Here is a 15,467-nt window from a genome sequence, read left to right on the forward strand (position 1 = left end):
ACAAATTTGGAATCACTATGTGTTAAAATTGAAAAGGATTGTAGAGGGCCTCCAGCCTAACCTGTCATTTTACAGATTAGAAAAATGTTCTGCTCTAGGGTTGAGATCTCATACTTTTTAGATTCATTTCTAGCAGGGTGAGCAGTCGGTTGTCTCTTGGGCCACTTTTGCCCAAGTTGCAGAGCATTACTTTAAGTCCTTTTGGCTTAGAGTGAGCTTTCTAAGCTCATTCTGACTACAACAATCCCTGATGGTGCTTATAGCAGTCATTTCTAGCCCTTTAAAAAAGTAAATAAAATAAACAACTGAATCCTTAAGTCGAATCATCTGAAGAAATCTCATCTCTAAAAAGATACTAAAAAGAAGTGCTGCTGTGGTTAGCATCCGAGGTTTGCTAGGCTTGTTGTTGATGGTAGCGGAGGATAGGTATAGTTGGCCAGATCGGGAGAGGGAAGGAACGAGTTTTACCCTGATGAGGTGCCCCCCCTCTTTCCTGGAAGGAAGGGGCCTCTGAAATGACTCAGAGGTTAGGAAGCAGTTTGAAATCTCCTGACTTGGAGGCCCATGGGATCCGGCAGCGATGGTTGCCATGAATGCGAAGACCACTGTGTTTCTGCTCCACGAGTTTCCTGGTGACTTGTCTGCATGTCCTGGAGTAATGATTTTCAGTTTTTCTTGAATCTGAGACTTAGGACAGAGGCCGTCGCCACAACTATGGCTTTAATAAACTGTAAGCTATCATTTAAAAATTCTCTTTAGTCACTTTTGTAATTACTTAAATGGGAAAGCAACTTTTGCGTGTGAATTAAGTGGCCTTGGAATAGATAATTTTATTAGTTATAGCCCAAGAATTACTGTCACATGAGGAAAAGCTTAGGAGTAATCAGCATAGTAATCTTGCATAAACCCCCTATAATGTTCTGATGGATTTTAAAGTACTTGACATATTTTAAATTATTATTTGATTGTATTAAGTATAATTTTGAATTCCAGTCAGCAGCTGATGAAACCCCGTGCTGGACACCATGGAGAGATGGAGGGAAAAAAGGACAAGGTCCTTGCCCTCCCGCTCGAGTCACGCTGATTGCAGAATGAAGAAGATAACACTGTAGGATTTTTCCCTTGTGCTTCATTTTACCATCTTAGCTTTCTTTTTCATGTTGTACAATTTTTATTTACTGACTTATAAAGCATGTTCCTGGCTGACAATTGGATAATTTAAGTTGTATGCTTTCTTTCATATTGTTACTAGGTTGCAAGACTGGAAAAAGATAATGAAGAACTCCATAACCAGCTGTTTAGTGCTGATCCAACAAGAGACAGCAAACGAGTGGAGCAACTTATTCGAGAAAAAGTCCATTTGCATCAAAAATTAAAAGGTTTAGAGACTGAAGTAGCAGAATTAAGAGCTGAAAAAGAGAATTCTGGTGCTCAGGTAGAAAGTGTCCAAAGAATTCAGGTGCGGCAGTTGGCTGAGATGCAGGCTACAGTCAGATCCCTGGAGGTAAGGTTTTAATTGCCTCCCGGTAGAGTATGGCATACTTTTTTCAGAAAATGCAATTGACAAGCCTTTGATTTCTAGGGTATAAATGTATGCTCACCAGTCTAATGCTGACGCATTTGTTCAATCCCAAGAGTATAGATAATTTTTGTAAAGAAGAAAGCTGTTGATTTGTAAGCAATAGCTAGCTATGCTGCCACATTTACAGAGGGATTATTTATTCATTGTTGCCTATCTGAAATGATTTAACTCTTAAAGTGCCACAGAGTAGAATATGCAAAATCCAAAAAAATTTTTGAGTTTCTGCAGACTAAAGTCATCTCAAACCAGAAAGAGCAGTTTCTTTTTAGTGATTTCCTTATACTGGGATTCGAGATCTTAAAATCAGAAATATCATACTTGTGTATCTTATGACAGCTTCTTGCCAGGGTAACAAAATTCAGCTTGGCTGCTAATGCATATAAGCATTACTGAATTATTTCTCTGATTCATTAGGGAAATAAAAGAGCTGGCAGAGCAAGGCTGGTACCAGTAGTGACATTCTCCTGTGAAAGTTTAGGATTCCATTATTGGAGAGGAAAAAATTTCTTTCATCCTCTTAGGTTCAGTGTTTGAGTCAGTGAATTAAACCGACAACAGCAGATTTGCAAGGGAAAAGACAGGTTTTTATTCATGTGCGTAAACAGGAGTTCACAGAAAAATGTCACTCAAAGAGGCAATTATAATTTGGGGCTCATATACCATCTTAATACAGAAAAGAGAAAGGGAGAAAGGATACTTACAGGAAAACAGATGACTTTTAGGAAATACAAATGAGCCTTTAGAAAAATAGATGGGAGATAGGATAATTTTGTGATGATGTTTACATGGTGATTTCTTATCCTGGTGTTGATTTCTTATCTTCTGTGATAGAAGTTGATCTTTCCTCATTATTAAACCCCTGAGGAGGGGATTTATAACACTTACATTCTTTTTAAAGGTTCTTCTTTTAGGCAGATAAGAGGAATTCAGGAAAAAACTTTTTCCTGTTCGTTGATTCTCAAAAGCCTTCAGCTCAAAATAATTTTTATGCCACAGTAGCATATTCTGGACCCCTTTACCATTTTATTCAAAAAAAAAATTTTTTTTTCTTTTTTCGGGCTGCACCTGTGGCATATGGACGTTCCCAGGATTGGAACTGAATCAGACCTGCAGCTGCCAGCCTATGCCACAGCCATAGCAACTCAGGATCCAAGCTGAGTCTGCGACCTATGCTGTAAAGTTGCGGCAATGCTGAATCCTTAACCCACTGAGTGGGGCCAGGGATCGAACCCCCATTCCCATGGATACTAGTTCGGTTCATTACCACTGAGCCACAACAGAAACTCCTCAAATATGCTTTCTTCTCCTAGTCCTTAGTGTCTACATGTAGCAAATATATTAGTTTAGTAGTTTAAAAAAATTATTTATTTTGAACAGTCTAAAGTATTTTTTGTTTTGTTTCTTTCAGCATAGTTACGAAATGATTTGAACTGCAGGGAAATCAGTGTGCACCTAGTTTGTAATTAAAATATAATATTTAAATCCAAAATAGCGCTTTTTCAATGAAATTAGAACATAGCCTTCATACCGTGTACAAAAATAAACTCAAAATGGTTTAAAGATTTAAACATAAGACATGACACTATAAAACCCCATAGAAGAGAGCATAGGGAAAACATTCTTTGCCGTAAATTGTACCAGTGTTTTCTTAGGTCTGTTTCTTAGGCAACAGAAATAAAAACAAAAATAAACAAATGGGACTTAATCAAAATTACAAAGTTTTGCACAGCAAAGAAAGCCATTAAAAAAATGAAAAGACAACCTGCAGAATAAGATATCTAAATGATGTGACTGACAGAGCTTAATCTCCAAAATATACAAACAGCCAAAAATAAACAACCCAATCAAAAAATGGGCAGACCTAAATAGACATTCCTCCTAAGTAGACATATGGATGGCCAATGGCTGATGAAAAGATGCTAAATCACTAATTATTAGAGAAATGCAAATCACAACTGCAGTGAGGTACCACCTCACTTTGGTCAGATTAGCCTTTATCAAAAAGTCTTCAAATAACAAATGCTGGGGAGGGTGTAGAGAAAAGGGAACCCTCCTACAGTTGATGGGAATGTAAATTAGGGCACCCACTATGGAAAACAGTATGAAGGTTCCCCAGAAAATGAAAAATAAAATTACCATATGATCTAGCAGCCCCACTCCTAGGCATATATCTGGACAAAACAATGCACTCCAGTGTTCATTGCAGCATTATTCACAATAGCCAAGACTTGGAAACAACCTAAATGTCATCAGCAGGTGAATGGATTAAGAAGATGTACATATACACAATGGAATACTACTCAGCCACAAAAAAAGCGTGAAGGAATGCCATTTGCAGCAACATGCATGCAACTATAGATTCTCATACTAAGTGAAGTAAGTTAGAGAAAGACAAATACCATGTTATATCACATATATGTGGAATCTAAAATATGGCACAAATGAATTTATCTGCAAAGCAGGAACAGGCTTGTGGTTTCCAAAGGGGAGAGTGAGGGAGAGAAGTAGATGGAAACTATTACATTTAGAATAGATAGACAGTGAGGGCCTGGTGTATAGCAGAGGAAACTATATCCAATTTCCTGGGATTATACCATAATGGAAAAGAATATTTAAAAAAAGAATGTATAAGAGTTCCCTTGTGACTCAGCAGGTTAAGGATCTGACATTGTCACTGCAGTGGCTTTGGTTACTGCAGCAGTGTGGGTTCGATCCCTGGCCTAGGAACTTCTGCATGCCACAGGCATGGCTAAAAATAATAAAAATAACAAGGAGTGTATATATGTATACAGCTAAGCCACTTTACCATACAACATTATAAATCAGCTGTACTTTAATGATAAAAAATAGTGATTTTTTTTCCAGACAGCAAACTGGTATAAGAAGTACATACACTAATATGTTTTGAAGAGTAGAAATCACCTTTTTATTTTTCAGATGAAGCTTCTGACAGTATTTAGTGGTTTCTTGAACTAAAGTTGTCAGTATCATTGGACAAGAAGCAATTCAGAATGAACTGTTTATGTTGCCCTTCTTCCATCCTTAATGTATTTACACAGTGATGGAATAAATGGGGTGATTGTGATTGAATTAGTTTAGGATCTCAGTGTGAAACTTTGCATTGAGGTCATTTAGAGTGATTATTTTCAGGACAAGTTGAATGTTGAGAAAAGATCAGAGATTCATTTGTGATGTTTTCAAAAGAGGGAGTATTTAATTTTATCATTTATCTGATGAAATAAAAATAAGCACATGAGAGCTAGCTTTTCTTCTGTCTGAATTTTGGGGGGGGGCGTGCGGGGAGCTATCATTGTGCCTAAAAAGTCTCATTTTGTAGTTGAGGAAAATAGTTGTTTTCTGAATTATTTGTTGAATACATTCCTTATCATATTTAATATATATAGGAAATGAGATCTTAGAAAACTAAAGCTTATCCTTTAAATGCAAAATGTTTTCATTTTAACTATTTTGAATAGAAATATTTTCAAAAAGCATTTCGTTTTCCCTTCCTAATTAAAGTGTACTGTTAGTATTACCAACCAGAAAATTTCTTGACAACTTACTTCATTAAGCAGCTTTATTACACAATGAGGTTAGGAGCTGTTGACTTCTTTGCCCGTACTTGCAGATGTTCCAGATTAGTTAAGGATTTTGAATTTATAGTCTCTTGTTTTTTTTCTAATCTCCATTGATTTTAGATTTTCATTTCTCACTTCTTACTATTACAAATAAGCTCTCTCCTCTACCTTGTAATCTGCTTTTTCATATCTACTGTGTACTTGCAGCCCCCCCAAATGCTTGTCTGAATTATGGCCACAATAAAAGTAGGGAACAGTATGAATCAACCATATTTTAATAAAAAAAAAATTTTTTTTTTTTTTTTTTGGTCTTTTTGCCTTTTCTTGGGCCACTCCCATGGCATATGGAGTTTCCCAGGCTAAGGGTCCAATCGGAGCTGTAGCTGCTGGTCTACACCAGGAGCCACAGCAACTCGGGATCCAAGCCGTGTCTGCAACCTACACCACAGCTCACGGTAACGCCGGATCCTTAACCCACTGAGCAAGGCCAGGGATGGAACCCGCAACCTCATGGTTCCTAGTCGGATTCATTAACCACTGAGCCACGATGGGAACTTCTTAAAAATGTTTTAATTAAAAAAATAAAAGCTACTAATTAGAAAAAAAAAATGATATCACCAAAAAACAAACAAACAAACAAAACAAAACAGTAAACAGATAGCTACTGACGGTGTTATGTATGCTGTCTCCTGAAAGAAATGTATGGGTTTACCTTGGTGGTGGCTGTATCAACAGTTGTTTGTCCAGATAACTTTGTTGCATATTTCCTGGAGATATCTTTAATTTGAATTCTACCAGTTACTCTGAGAAAACTCTAGTTACTTAGGTATATCTTAATATTGTTGAGGTTTTGAATAAGTTTCGATAGTATGATTATTGCAGGTATTTAAATGGTGCTTATTATGTCTTAAATAATTGTGAAAAAATATGAACAAGTTTTAAAATATTTTGTTTTAATAAAAGGCTGAAAAACAGTCAGCTAAACTACAGGCTGAACGCTTGGAGAAAGAACTGCAAGCAAGTAATGAACAAAACACTACTTTAATTAGTAAACTGCATAAAACTGAACGGGAAGTAAATACATTGACCAGTAAAGTAAGTCATCTTAAGTTTCTACTTCACTCTTTAGAATGCACGATACCCGTCTAATGACGTTTTGTGTTTAGATAATTTAGTTCTCTACACTGAGGTTTCTTTTTATGATTTGACCTTCCAAATACATGTGGAATCTGACCAGTTCTTAACAGCCTTCATTGTGACCACACTGGTCCAATTTTTACAGTAGCCTCCTAACTGGTCTCTTTTCTCTCTGAGGAGTCAGAGCTCTGTGTGATCTGGCCCCTGCAATCTTTCCCCCGCCATCAGAGTCCATTTTCCCTCCTGTTCACTTTTCTCTAGCCTGTTGGTTCTCATTCTTCTTTGAGCAGGCTTACATCTACCTCAGGGCCTTTGCACTGGCCCTCCTTGTATGGTCTTCCCTCACGTATCTATACAGCTTTCTTCCTCGCCTATTTCTGAAGTTGCCTTATCAGAGAGGACTTTGTTTTCTTCACTTTGTAAAATACCATCTTCCTTCTTCCACTGCCTTACTCTCTATCTTCCTTCCCTACTTTATGTTTTTCTTCTTGGCTCTTAACACTGTCCGATATATTTATTTTTGTCTTTTTATAAGCTCCAAATATATAAGTTGCTTTTGTTACTGCCATGTCTCTGGCTTTTGTGACAGTGTTGGCACACAATAGACAATAAATATTTGTTAAATGAGTAAATTAATCAGCATGACCTTCATTTGTTGTTTTATATTTTTGCTTTTTAGGGCCACACCTGTGGCATATGGAAGTTCCCAGACTAGAGATTGAATCAGAGCTGCAGCTGCTGGCCTACGGCACAGCCACAGCAACCTGGGATCCGAGCCATGTCTGCAGCCTACACCAGCAATGCTGGATCCTTAACCCACTGAGCGAGGCCAGGGATCAAACCTGTAACCTCATGGATACTAGTCCAGGTTTGTAACCTGCTGAGCCACAATGGAAACTCCTTTGTAAGTTATTTTTAAAAGAATATAATGGTTTGAACATCTTTATGTATGATTTTCTCAGGAACTTGAGGTTTCCCCCCCCATCAAATGCAGTATATATAAGGAATTCAGTGACCAGAAGTAGGATAGCTGAGATGAAAGTAATTTATAGACTACTGTAGTGAATAGCAGCTGTGGAGTCAGATTCAGATTTCATTTTTCTCTTACTAGTTGCGTGACATTGGGCAGTGTACTTTCTCTCTGAAGCCTTTAGCGTAAAGCGTGACTAATACCTACCTTATAGAATGTGGCGGAGATAAATGAGGTGTTGGGCACAAAGCACTTAGCATAAGAGTCTAATGTATAAAATAAGACTGATTTCTGAATCAGTGAAATCATGTAGTTCTATCAGAACAGAGTTATGTAGAATCACCTTTAAAAACAAAATGGTTTCCAGGCCAGAAGGAATTTACTGTAGCCTGGTAGAAATATATGAACTTAGCTAGAAGAGTAATATATTTATCATAAATTCCTTATGTAGAGTCAGGCAGTGTTTGTAGCAGAGGGAAGAGATTGGTCGGCTGAATGTGCATATTCTGATTCCAAGGAAGAGATCATTCTTACTATGGAAAGGAGTACCTCAGTCTGTTTTGATTTGTGGTCGTGAAGCAAGCAATTCATCCATTCCATTTTGTTCTGATTGCATAATTCCCTAAGCAACTTGCTGACTGTTGTTGGATTTCTCCTGTAGTTTTGTCTGCAGGGAGGGAATGTACTGGTCCTTCAGACTTAGAATACTCTAGTTTCCATTATGGTTTTTTTCTCGTAATAAACTCACATTCTGGTTTTATAGATCACTCTTTGTAATCACACTTTAGTAATATGATTCTGACTTTGAGCCTCTTCTTTAAATGTGGTGACAAAATTGGACTTCTGTGCGTAAAAGGCCAAATCCATAATATTAAGTGTATGAGATGCCACCCTTGGAAGTCTACGCAGTTTTTTTCCATGGCAAATGCGTATTCTTTTACACTTTCAGATTGTTTATGAACACAAATTGCTAAGAACCGCTTATCCTTTTTAAGGACTCACTTGATTTATTTTGCATATAAATGGTATGTTAAAAACTCCATCAACTTGAGACAAACCAAGTTTTTATTTTAGATTTCACATATAAAAAGATTTCATTGAAAGGATAAATTTTAAAATAATATTTCAAACATTGTCACAGTTTTCTTTGCAACTTGAAATTTTCATCAACATTTTGCAATTCTTGCAAATGGTTGTTTGCAATGCAAAGCAACACCTGAGGTGTATTTGTCAAAGTTACTCCAATTTGTAAATGTTCGTTGGGCTTTTGAACAGAGTGTGACCAGCAGTGTCTTGGATTAAAAGTACACCAACGATGGCCTGGAAGTGATGACCTTAAAGATACTTTATATTCAATGAGATGCCGCCTGTTATACCTCATGAGGTGTGTAGTCTTTAGAACTCCAATGAAATGTGTAGTTTTAAGGAAATCATTCCACACTTATTAGCTAAGTTAATGAGGTCATGCCATCTCCAGCCTTGGAAAAAGATCAAAATTTGAGTACTGTCTCTTTGGAATTTTCATCAAGAGCTGCTTTGAATAATACATTTTTTCAGTTGTATTTGTATTTCTTGCTTACATATGTTGTGTTCTTGTGTGTGTGTGTGTGTGTGTGTAATTTAACAGATTCTGAACCCTTATAAAATGCCTATTACTGCTATTTTTTTACTTCTCTGAAAATTTTGTTCGTAGTACTGGCAAAATACATTGGTCATGTCAAAAGCATAAAGCAAATTCACAGTGTGAAGACTAGAATCTACATGGAAAACATTGTGGGGAAAAAAACACAACGGGATAGCTTGGCCTAAAGAGCTTAAAAAGATTACAAATTTCTTCAAATTATGTGCAACATTTTAACATGTACATTTTATAAAAGATCGCTCGTTTTCTTGGATTTTTGAGGCCTGATTTTATAAAAGATCCCTAGTTTTCCTGGATTTTTGAGGCCTGATTTTTGAGGCCTGATTTGAGGTTAAGAACCAGGACTCTAGAGACAGAAAGAAACTTTATTATTATTACTATTTGGGATTGGCTCGGATTACTCATAGAAAGTGCTGTATTCGTCATATCTAATAACTATTCGTGTAGGTTCATTTTTAATAATTCTTTTTAATATCGTTTAGGAAATTAATTATTGTTCGTATGAGTGCATTCATTATTTTAGGATTTTAGAAATGTGGCACTAAAGAAAAACTCATCGAGGTCCATAGATACGTTGAATGCATTTTGCTTGAGCATATACCACTAGCTTAATAATAAAAGTAGGTTTGAAGATAAGACTTCATTTGTCATTTGACTTCCTGTCCAGTGTTCTTTCAGTTTCACTGATGATAGTTTAATTGAAAAATGTTTTCTCATTTCAGTAAATCTCAGAGTGAATGAATTAAAAAACTAAAGATTTTATAAATTTCATAGTTCTTCTCGATGAAATGAAAGATTCTGCAAAATAAGATGGCTCTGATTTTCCACCTCATGTATAAAGCAGCCAAAGTGGGGTTTGCTAATGAACTGCCATGTCATTCTTAACCTTTTACAGTTAGACATAATAGCAGGTTATGATTACATTTGTCATAAAGATTGGATTTTCATTGTGGTTGTATTTCTTAAAAATTTTACAGCCTTTATAAATTCTGTTCATGAAATGATAAAAACCCAATCTATAGAAAGTTTAAATTTTAAAATATAATTTCTTAGCTGCTCTGAAAGCATCTGAAAGCTGCTTCATAAACATTGTTCTATGAGACTTGCTTTCATAGAAAGGAACTTAAAAATTTAAAAATGCAAATCCGATGTCAGCCCAAGGTATTCATTTTGTGTAGCATCATTTAAAATCTACAAGTTAATTTGGAGGGTTCTGTCTTAGTGTGGTTATTAGCAGTACAAAAGGCAGCAGAGTACTTGACTTTTTGTTTCTTTTAAAAGGCGAACATTTTTATGGAACCTTGTACTGTTCCCAAGATCTTTCATAGATGGATTCTCTTCCAGTAAGACACTTCTTTGTGTTTCTCCTAGAACCTCTAGAACCTCTTCCTGATTTATCTCTCCCATCTCTAGTTTTTATAGCCTTTTATTTCACTCAAGTAAATTATCCTTTACCCTCCTATTCCCACCATCTTATATTTTACATATTTGGCTTGTATATATTTATGATTTTCTCCTCTGATTTCATAGTTTTATATTGTAGTATAATGGGTCAGCATGTAGGTTTATCTAACTTTTATTGTATTGGTTTAATCGTCATTATAGTACTGTACCTAATTTTAGGAGCAAGGACATGGAAACTGTTAGCAGTGCAGGTGATTGGAGAGCCAAAGCTTTTTTTGTTTGCTGCTGTATCCCCAGCTCCCCAGACAGCACTAGGGCACATATGGGTGCTCAGTAAATATTTACTGAATGAACAGAGGAATACTGCTTGTGAACTAGAATTATTCAACTTTCAAAAAAGATGTTTCAGGGAAAAACTAAAATTGGTATATGCTTAATTGTATGAAAATAGTGATGATTAGTTGCTTTCACCTTGGAGCTATAAAAAAATCAGTTTAGGACAATAAAGGTTTAAATTAGATTTATCCATTTTACACACTTGTTCCTCCCACTACCACCGTGCACACACTGTGAGCATGTGTACACACACACACAATTTGGTCACCAAATCAATAGATTATTCTTTCTTCTCTTCGTCAGCCCTTTGCTTCTTAATTAGTCTCTTTCCTTCTTTTTTTTCTCCTATTTTTAGAGCCGTACCCGAGGCATATGGAGGTTCCTAGGCTAGGGGTTGAGTCAGAGCTGTAGCCACCAGCCTTCACTTCAGCCACAGCAGCGAGGGATACAGGCCACATCTGTGACCCACACCACAGCTCACAGTAACATCGATCCTTAACCCATTGAGCGAGGCCAGGGATTGAACCCACATCCTCATGGATATTAGTCAGGTTTGTTACTGCTGAGCCACGATGGGAACTCCTACCTTCAGTTTCTTAATCCAACACATTTGCAGTTAGAATTAACTTTCTGAAACAAAGTTGATCGTGCCACCTTCAGCAGCTAACAGGATACACAGCCGTTTTGTTTGGCCTATAAAGTTTATTCCTTGCCACTCCACAGATGTCACACCTACCTCTGCTCTATGTATAGCACTTTGCTCATTGTTTTCCAAGCAGACCATGTGACCCTCTGCCTTTATAACATTGTATATGCTATTCCGTATACCCAAAATGCCTTCTTGTCACCAGCACTTTTTTAAGAGGAAGGTTTCAGCTTTTTTCCCCAAAAGATGTTTCAGTCATTGAGTATTGGATTTTAGATACTTGCAGTTAAGCTTTTAAGGTAAGATTAAGCCAGATGACCCCACCCAACTATTTAAAGAAATGACTCCATTCTTTTCGGAAAAGACTGTTTTCATGGTGCCAAGTGTTGTTCCAGGCACTGAAGCATCTTCCCTCCTGGAAGGTTCTTACACTCCACACTCTGCTACCACAGTGTTTTCTCATTTCGACTAATGTTTTTGGGTTAGCACTTAATGGCAAGAAAATGACCAATAGTAATTTCAATTTCTAATTATCAACAGGTAAAAGAACTTAAACATTCAAACAAACTAGAAATAACAGACGTCAAACTGGAGGCAGCAAGAGCTAAGAGTGAGCTAGAAAGAGAAAGGAATAAAATTCAAAGTGAACTGGATGGTAATATGATTTTCCTTGCTTTTTACTGATATTTTCACTTATAAACTCAAATTATTAAAATAGATCAAACTGAATTTTTATTTCCAATTTTAAGCTTAATTGAATTTTATTCTTAGAGCACATGCATTTTTTTTGTTTCTATATTAGATGTTCATTCTGTTATGTAAGTTTTAAAAAAAATCAGTCTTATGGTACATCATAGCTATCTTAATACATAAATTAAGTGAAGCTTTATAGATAGGATTCCATGCTTCCTGGGTTTATAACTTAAAATCTTTTTGAACTAGGTAATTATTAATCCCAGACCATTTTAAATCTAAAGAATGTAAGGAAGATAAGTGGGCTTCAGACCCAGTTTTTAAGTTTCAAAAAAAATTTTTTTGGCCACACCTACAATATGTGGAAGTTCCCATACCAGGGATCAAAACTGCATCACAGCAGTCACCCAAGCTGCTGCAGTGACAATGCCAGATCCTTGACCTGCTGCGCCACAAGAGGGCTCCTAAAAATTTATTTATGTAGATCCTAAGCCAGTTATAGCTTTCGTTTAGCCTAAGTTTATTTTATTTATTTATTTTATTTTTAAGCTCCAGGTTAGTCTTAGAATGACCTTTTTATCAAGATTTCTCAGGAAGTATATTATTTCTGACTTTTCTTAAGTAAGCACTTAAGCTGCCTGGGCTCTGTAGCTGTCCTCAAATTGGTTATTACCTAACTGGCCTCTAGTTTCAGACAGAGCTTATGATGAATGATTGTTTTCATTCTTAATTTCTACTTGATATTGACTCATGGATTTCCATAGAGTTAGGGGCAAATTTTCTTAATAACTTAAAGAGCTTGGAATACATTCTATTTTAACTTTTGAGTTAGATATGAATTTGTTTTATCTATTCCATATGCAAAATACTTGTCATTTCATTACAGGGGAAATGTATGAATTCACTGGACAAACTTGAGGATTTCCAGAGTTCCCTCTTGGTTCAGCAGGTTAAGGATCTGGTGGTGTTACTGCTGTGGCTCTGGTTATATCTGTGGTGCAGATTCGATCCCTGGAACTTCCGCATACCATGGATGCGGCCAAAAAAAAAAAGCGCAAACTTCAAAGTTTCCAATTTATGTTAGAAATCTAACAGTTCTGCTAGAATGACAGGTTTTGAAAGCTCCTGTGATTTTATTCACTCTGCTTCAAACTAGCTTTATGATGAAGCTGTCCTTTGGATTTAGGTGAAATAACCCTTTTAAAAGTATTTAAACCTCTTTTAATATTACCTGGGTTGTTTGAGTAATATAAAAAATGAAAAAAAAAATACTACCTGGGTTGATGTCCCCAGCTCTTAAGATTTAACATGAGTAAAGGTATATAACCTTTTATTAAAATTCTTGTGTGTGTTTGCTCAATAAAATGACAGAAAAATACATCTGAGGTTAATCTTTTTCATTCTTAAGAAAAGTTTAACAACAGAAAGATCTTTGGGAATAGATATCTGGAGAGACTTATACTCTGTACTCATTTGCCATATTAGCTTATGAATGTTTGCTGTTATTTGTAATTTTTCTTAATAACATTGAATATAGTACATTCTTCTCCTTTAAAAAATACTAGGATTACAGTCAGACAATGAAATTCTCAAATCAGCCGTTGAACACCACAAAATGCTCTTAGTAGAAAAGGATCGTGAATTAATACGTAAAGTACAAGCTGCCAAAGAAGAAGGTTATCAAAAACTTGTGGCATTACAAGATGAAAAGTAAGCGCTTAATTACCTTATTTTGTGTTAAATCTCCTTGCACATGAAAACATTTTGCTGTCATATCATCCTTATTGTAGTTCTTGTAACATAATTATCATCTGTTGTTTTAGGCTGGAACTTGAGAGCAGATTAGCGGATTTAGAGAAAATGAAACTAGAACATGATGTCTGGAGGCAGTCTGAAAAGGATCAGTGTGAAGAGAAATTGCGGGCTTCACAGATGGCAGAAGAGTCGGCCAGAAGGGAACTTCAAAGTATTAGGTTATATATGCATATATATTTTTTAAACGTCATTTTGACTTTTTTTGTGTGTCTCTTGAGGGCCGTACCCATGGCATATGGAAGTTCCCAGGCTAGGGATCGAATCAGAGCTGCAGCTGCTGGCCTACACCACAGCAGCGTGGGATCCAAGCTGCATTTGTAACCTACACCACAGCTCAGAGCAAGGCCTGATCCTTCACCCACGGACAGGGATTGAACCTGCATCCTCATGGATACTAGTCAGGTTCGTTCCTGCTGAGCCATGACAGGAACTCCTAAACTTCATTTTGAAATAATTTCATAGCTGATAAAATATTGTCAGACGAGTACAGAGTATTCCCACGTCATCTTCACTCAAACCTCCACATTTTAACATCTTACATAATCATGTTCTAATAAAACTCAGAAGTTGTCATTAGTATAATCAGGAAATCAAGTAAACATAGCTGTTATCAAATTGTTAGACTTTATTCAAATGTTACCAAGTGTTCCACTGATGTCCTTTTTCTGTTGCAGGATCTTAGTCTCCTTTAGTCTTGAGCATATTCTTTCGAAGAAAGTTATTTTGTGGATTATCCTTTGATTTGAGTTTACATTCTTTTCTTTTTCCTACATTGTTTGTTATTGCAATCTAATTCTTTTTCTAAGATTGGAATGTGATTGACATACAGTATTAACTTTAGTTTCAGTTATACAACATGGTGATTCAACATTTATATACATTACAAAATGGTCACACAGTAAATCAATCTTAGATTCTTTATTATTAAATTCATATTATACATTTTTAGGAAAAATAACGTCAAAGTCATATGTCCTTAGCGCATCGTATTAGTTAGTTAGGAGGTACATGATCCGTCCCCTCACTGGGGATGTTAACTGATCACTTAGGTAAGGTGCTGTCTGTGAGAGTTTTCCATTATAACATGACTATGTTTCTCCTCTTTGTAAAGTGTCATTATCTTACAGGAGGATACTTTGAGACTGCGTAAATATTCTCATCCTTTTTTCCACTAATTTTAGCATCCACTGGCCAAATCTGAGACAATATGAACAGCAACATAAATTATAATAATAAAAGATTATAACCCATAAAATAATTCATGCACCAAACTGATAGAATATTTAGACAGAAGGCAAAGCTCTCACAAGAGAATTCCAGCTAATGAATATAGAGGGAATAATGAAAATAGGAAAACGTAATTTGGCAGACACTAAAGTAATAATTGTAGGTCTGATGATGAAATATTTCAAAAGTTTTTCAGACCTCCGGAGATAATCATGATTTCTCCTCCCTTGGCCCTGTTAATGTAGTGTGTTATGAATTTCCTGATGTTGAACCAATCTTAATTTCTAGAACAGCTGTTTCTTCTATAGAAATCAACCTGTTCAAGCTCTCTCTTTCTATTGGGATCAATTTTGATAATCTGTGTTTTCATAGAAATCATTCGTCTTTGTTTTCAGATTTATTTGCTCAGAGGTCTGCAAAATAGTTTTATTTTTTAA

General features: G+C 36.0%; 1 protein-coding gene across 5 annotated transcripts in view; it reads left to right on the plus strand.

Annotated features, from left to right (window-relative positions):
- Nucleotides 1-15,467, plus strand: part of CEP83 (centrosomal protein 83) — a 139,169-nt gene that overhangs the window by 76,746 nt on the left and 46,956 nt on the right. For 4 of the 5 annotated variants that reach the window (XM_021092763.1, XM_021092760.1, XM_021092761.1 and 1 more), the window contains 5 exons: nucleotides 1,253-1,504; nucleotides 6,124-6,255; nucleotides 11,836-11,950; nucleotides 13,554-13,698; nucleotides 13,812-13,961. In XM_021092763.1, the coding sequence (XP_020948422.1) occupies nucleotides 1,253-1,504; nucleotides 6,124-6,255; nucleotides 11,836-11,950; nucleotides 13,554-13,698; nucleotides 13,812-13,961 (794 nt within the window). Of the gene's footprint in view, nucleotides 1-1,252; nucleotides 1,505-6,123; nucleotides 6,256-11,835; nucleotides 11,951-12,874; nucleotides 13,499-13,553; nucleotides 13,699-13,811; nucleotides 13,962-15,467 lie in introns of those variants that run through there. The other variant, XM_021092765.1, reaches the window with a different exon arrangement.

This window comes from Sus scrofa, chromosome 5, assembly GCF_000003025.6.
Source record: "Sus scrofa isolate TJ Tabasco breed Duroc chromosome 5, Sscrofa11.1, whole genome shotgun sequence".
Taxonomy (NCBI): Eukaryota; Metazoa; Chordata; class Mammalia; order Artiodactyla; family Suidae; genus Sus; species Sus scrofa.